The sequence below is a fragment of the Phoca vitulina genome, unplaced genomic scaffold, assembly GCF_004348235.1.
Source record: "Phoca vitulina isolate PV1807 unplaced genomic scaffold, GSC_HSeal_1.0 scaffold20, whole genome shotgun sequence".
NCBI lineage: Eukaryota > Metazoa > Chordata > Mammalia > Carnivora > Phocidae > Phoca > Phoca vitulina.
In genome coordinates, this window is record NW_022589723.1 from 25,299,730 (window position 1) to 25,305,729 (window position 6,000).

General features: G+C 31.4%; 1 protein-coding gene across 2 annotated transcripts in view; it reads left to right on the forward strand.

Moving 5' to 3' along the window:
* The window catches only part of MINDY2 (MINDY lysine 48 deubiquitinase 2), a 72,610-nt gene extending 66,886 nt beyond the window's left edge, over window positions 1-5,724 (forward strand). For both annotated transcript variants that reach the window (XM_032417037.1, XM_032417036.1), the window contains one exon: window positions 250-5,724. In XM_032417037.1, the coding sequence (XP_032272928.1) occupies window positions 250-375 (126 nt within the window). In that variant the 3' untranslated portion in view covers window positions 376-5,724. The remainder of the gene's footprint in view (window positions 1-249) is intronic.
* Window positions 5,725-6,000: the final 276 nt, after the last annotated feature.

The window sequence follows — 6,000 nt, forward strand, 5'->3', positions numbered from 1 at the left end:
GGAATATAATCCTATATATTATTTATTGTTTGAAATTCCATTTACTTAGAATAATGGATACATTAATTAGATCTATCTAAAATGACAGGGGCAGTTATTCAGATACCATGTAACATAACAAATCTGTATACAAATAACTTTTTTTTCCATTAATGATTCCTTTCACTCTTGTGGTTTTTCCTTCTAGATAACTATGATTAAGCACCTTAGAAAGTTGAGGTAATTTCTTCCTGTTTATTTTTCTTAAAGCAAAGCCAGCCAGCACAAGCCTCTCCAAGTAGAAGACAACCTGGGAATAGTGAACGTAAACGAAAGGAACCTCGAGAAAAAGATAAAGAGAAAGAAAAGGACAAAAATAGCTGTGTCATTTTGTAACAAGTGTTGGATTCTGTTGGATGCATCTATATGTCTTGAGAAACAAAACCACAGGAGGAAAGGAAGAAAAACCGATAAATACCGTCTGTGCCTGATTTCCCAATGGATTTTGTTCATGTTTTTCAGGGGAAAGGTTGTTACTTAGTTACAATCAGACTTTTTCAAGTCACACAGTACACTCTTTATGAGCTGGAGTTTCATGTTACAAGTTGGAAATGCTGTGTGTTATTCATGAAAAATACTGCACTTGTAGCCAAATAAGCAAATCACAGCAAATTTTGTGTCATAGTGACATTCATAACTCATATCAGTTAGTAAGCTATTTTATCTTCTGTTCTAACAATGAATGGAGGTAACTTATTTTGTCTGATTCCTTCCTGAAATCTAAATATTAGCACAATAGTTTCTGAAATTAATTTTTACAATGTTAAATTATGATCTAATCCAAGAGAAACCAGGGGTTTAATATAGGGATGTAAAAAGAAACAAAAACAAAAACAAAAACAACAAAAGAACCGAGACAAAAAATAACAAATAAATAACCCTTCATCCTGTATTGGACTAGTTCAGCCCTTGAACAGCTTTACCTTTCTTTAGGAATGTACATTTTAGATATTATCTTGAGAACTGATAACGGAGCTTGGGTTTAATTTAGATAGAAAAAAATAATTTGTATTTCTTTTCCAATAGCAAAAAATTGCATAACACTAATACTCATATTCTATCAAAATCAGATATTAATGACTTTGTAGTGTTGTGAAATTTTGAGGAATTTTGAAATCTTTAATATAGGTAACTTGTACTACAGTTACTATTTATTGACAGTGTGATAACGAGTATAAGAAGGAAACCAGAGTGGATGCTAGGCCTTGTAAATATGGGATGTAGAAAAGCAGATAGTTCAATGTCTACCTTTTTCTAGAATTACCTTGAACCTTAAAATTTAAATCATGTTTATTTGCTGGAAAATTAAGTATACTTATTAAAGCCAACAAAAAAGCACATTTCTGAAAGGAAGAGAAATAATCTCTGAGTCTAGTGAAAAAGCATTAATAAAAATCTGTTTGAAAATAGATAAGAATTGGGAGGAATTTATGTAAAAGCAATCAGACTTTTTTTTAACTTATGGGAACCAAATAGACCTATAACATCTTGTAGTGTTTATAGGATTCAGAAAGAAATATTTATTGAACTTTATTATGAGGCAACACATATTTTCCTGTATTTCTACTATCCTTAATAGTCCTTTTTATATGCTTTATATTTAAAAGTTTGTTTTAGTTATTTTTGAAAAGACTGTTGCTGCTGCAAGTAGTTATGTGATTCACATTCTAAGCCTCAGTAAATTTGTTTAAGAGCATCTTAATCTAACCTGAGCATCCACTTGGAGAATGTTCATGTGGTCTAGAGTTCTTAAGCTATGTCCTTAACATTCTCCATGATCCAAGACCACTTATAGGATGAGTCTATATGTAAAAATAAAAAGTAAAGTCTTATTTATGGAAGGAATTATTCTAAGGGAAAAATCCAGGGTCAAGCTATATCTTTTATGTCATGTCCTTCTGCATTGCATGTCTGGTTATGTTATACCATTTGTTTATTCCTTCAGATTTCCTATGCTAGCATGATAAATCATCATAGAATCTGTTTGGGGTATAAAACGTTGATACAAAATATTTGGTGAGTCTCTAGTTAATAACCTACAATATGTGTACATTGGTAAAGTAATCAAATGTACTACAGAATTCTCTGTTGGCTCAAGCAAGTTGACCTTAGTCCAAGTTTACTCTTGATATCACTCTATTGGTTGAAGGAGGAAACTCAAACCTCAGGGTTTGTTTTTCCTAGAACAGATAGTAGTGATAGTGTATTATATTTTAATAAGAAAAAGCAAAACAGTAAATCCTGAGAAATTTTAAAAAGCATATTTGAGGCATATTTTTCCATAATTATATACTTATCTATTTATTACCCTTGAAAAATATATGTGTAAAAGTTATTCTTCTGTTATTTGTTACTATCTTCTTAATTTGTTCCAAAGATAATACTGCCATTCTGCATTCCCTTTGGAAGAAAAAAAAACTCACTCAAAACCAGCAGTGCTGCTATCAGATAAGTAGATGTCAGTGTATACTTATAAAAAATAACTAAAAAATGTCATGTGTTTGTTAATTCAACCTTTTTTCTATGTAATATTTCCAAGTCAGACTTTCTTACATTCCTGGAATTCAGTTTAATATACCAAGAGTAATAATGATAAAATGTTTGCTTTGATTACTGTGAGGAAAAAATTAAATGTTCAGTTCTATTAAAACAAACTTCTTGGAGATACTGCTTTCCCATCCTTGAAGGTTAGAGCCATTGTGTCTTTATTTTCTTATATTTTGCTCAAGGCAACAAATTATATATTCAGACATTTCATTGCTGGTTTGGGTACATTGGAATTTGATAGTGGTAGATTCAAGTCTTTCCTTCAGTGTTTTGTAGTACTTGAAAACTGTTACATGAACTGCTAGCAGAAGTTAGATTAGAACTTAAACATTTTTGTTGTTAATATTTATAGGCTAGATTAGGGACACATTTGCATCAACTAATCACTATTAGATTTAGCAAAAGAGATACGAATGAGTGGATATGGTCACTATACTTTATTGTACTTTCAAAGGCTATTTCTTAAGTTTAGTGACCAATCTTCCTTACCAGTATGAAAATTGTCCTGATGTGTAATCCCATTGAATTAATAATGCTGTGATTTACAATAGATTATCAACACTTAAAAGTATGTGTGTGTGTGTGTGTGTGTTTCTGAAGCAAGGATCCATGATTTCTATTATCAAAGGAATCTGGGAACTTTCCCTCAAATTTAAGAATTACCATTTAAGAATACACACACATACATATGTACATACATACACTAAGCAGTTTAAGGCAGCTAAAATTTGCATTGGCTGCTTCCTGTAATATGCTGGTCCAATGTGCTTAGGTGATGTAACTTCTTCCATGTTTCAAGGTGACAGTTTAGCAATCGAATGAGGCATAGATTTAAATTTAGGATTAGGTTTTGGAATATATTTTGTTTTAGTGTCTCATATTTCTAGTATTTGACAACTTATCCCATGTTATATTTCAAATTCTTCCTCATACTTCTTGATCTTAGCTTAATTAAGCAAATCAGTATCAGAGATTAGTTGACTGAACCCAACATTAAATGCCATTTTGTACTTGCACAAAAACCTAATACTTTGTTTTTACTGAATCACCAGCTCAGGTCACTAAGAAAGATCTTGAGAGGAAAGAGGACTAGAAGTCAAATAGATATTTAAATAAAGAATTGTTATAGTCCCTATATTAATGTTGGCATATGAAGAAGATATCTGTCAAGTCTTACTGGAGAAATAATCAAGGCGAGAATTTCCAGGGCTGTCCTCTAACTCATTTATTAAAAAAAAAATTCTTTTAAGCAAAAAAGCAAATTGATTATTATATTTCACTTAATTTCCTATTAAATATACCAGTTATTTTAAAATATGATGGAAAAATTAACAGGCTTTACCTATCATACAATACTTGGGCATACGACTTAAACTATCATTGTAAACTTATTAATGCTTGATAAAATAACATGGAGACATTAAAGATAGTACATAATTTGTATTTTAAGGAACTACAAATGTGGAAATGTTGGAAGTCTGAACTGTCTTAGGTCTAAAAATCTGGCTTTCATCTTTCCAAAAGGGGCAAACTTTCTGTGCCTCAGTTTATTCTAAATATGTAAAAGATGCTCATTTTTTTAGTGCTTTATACTCCTGAATAAAGGGCATAGTATAAGCTCAGAATATGACTTAAATAATCATAAATATTATAGTTTTTGTTCTTGAGTGTGCAGATCTTTTTCCCAATGACAATATTTCTTAAAGTCAGTTTTTTTAATGCTGTTAAAATTTGTAGAATTATCTTGTCTTTGAGTATGGCATCATCTCTTCCCAAAATGTATTTTGTGGTTGCTTTTGTGTTTTGATCAAAATTGAGATTATTTTGAGAGTATAAGAAGCATTAAAAGTCTATTTTTTCCAGTATCTTTCATATATTTAAATACTTAGATTCCCTTTGCCCAAAGTACAGTGGTATCAGGTTACTAATACATATATGTAAACTTTTGTGCATGGATGGAATTCATTTAGGTCTGTCAAGTACTGTCACTTTTAGAGCTATTTGAATTATATCTGTTTTTTAGTATAAAATGTTATTTGATAATGTGCAGATAAATTCCTTTTAGAAAGTGACTGAAAATCAGAGTTCTTTGGTTCTCTGGGAATATAGTGGTGTTTGTTTTGTTTTACTGTGATATCCAACACTTCTACAGCTGCTGAGAAAATCTTATGAAGAACTGAGGTAGCTTTTTTCAGGTCACACTTTAAAACAAACTGAAGTTTAAAATCGAAGCCTTCTTGGCCAAAAAAATTGCAAAATAGAGATAATGGAGTCTGAGGGACAGACTGCAGGACCCAGGTAATTTTAACTTCTTTTGAAGATCTGTCTGAATTTTAGTTCACACATGTCTGTTACTTAATCCCAGTGTCTCTGTTATTAGAAATTAGAGTTTAATACACTGTGAATATGCATATATATTTTTACATAAAGTATCCTAGTTTCTAATTTCACTTTTCTGATCTGAAAAAATTAAACTCAAAAAATTGGGTCTAAGTCTTCAATAATAGCTGAACTATTATCAAGTTCAGCTTTGTCCTACTGTCCTGAGATTTAGACTTCTCTGCCTATAACTGGTATTTTTGAGAACATGGTACTATCCCAGATAAGGTATTGAAATACCATGGCAGAAATACAAAACCTAAACTATAAATCACTGTAGATTTAAAAGACAAAATTCTAGTATTATTCTACAATGCATCTACTTTATTTGATATTAATTTTAAGAATTTTTTTCAAGTCACTTGATAATTTGTCATTAACTTTAAAAACTTTATATCCTTCCTCACTGCAGTATACTGCTTTGAGAGGCAGAGATGCCTCCTAGATTAGAGGATGCACAAAGCAAAATTCTTCTGAAGGTGATGCTGGCTTCTTTGGATCTAGTAGTCACACCTTTAAATAGGAAGTCAGGAAATTGAAATGCCCATTTAAATTCCCAAATCAGTGACCTGTCCAAATGGGCATTATCGCTGAAATACCACTATAGAGTAGTTCTAACTAACAATATATTTAAAGACTAAGATTGGCATTTAATCTTTGAAGATCTGTCTGGTGTGTCTCAATTTTGTCAGTTTTTATTCCTTTTAAGTCTTTTTTTTTTTTTTTTTAAGATTTTTATTTATTTGTTTAACACAGAGAGAGAGAGCACAAGTAGGCAGAGCAGCAGACAGAGGGAGAGGGAGAAGCAGGCTCTCTGCTGAGCCACCCAGGCGCCCTCCTTTTAAGTCTTAGTTGTATGAGGTAATCATTTTTTTTCCCCAGAGTACATAGGATATCACAGCTCTACAGATTTTTAAAGATGGGAATTTGAAAAATGGTTTTTGTTAAAAAGCAATTTTCCTTAGTAAAATGACAACCACTGTTTTCACAGGCCCACACATCACAAGTAGGACAATATGATAGAAGACTGATGCA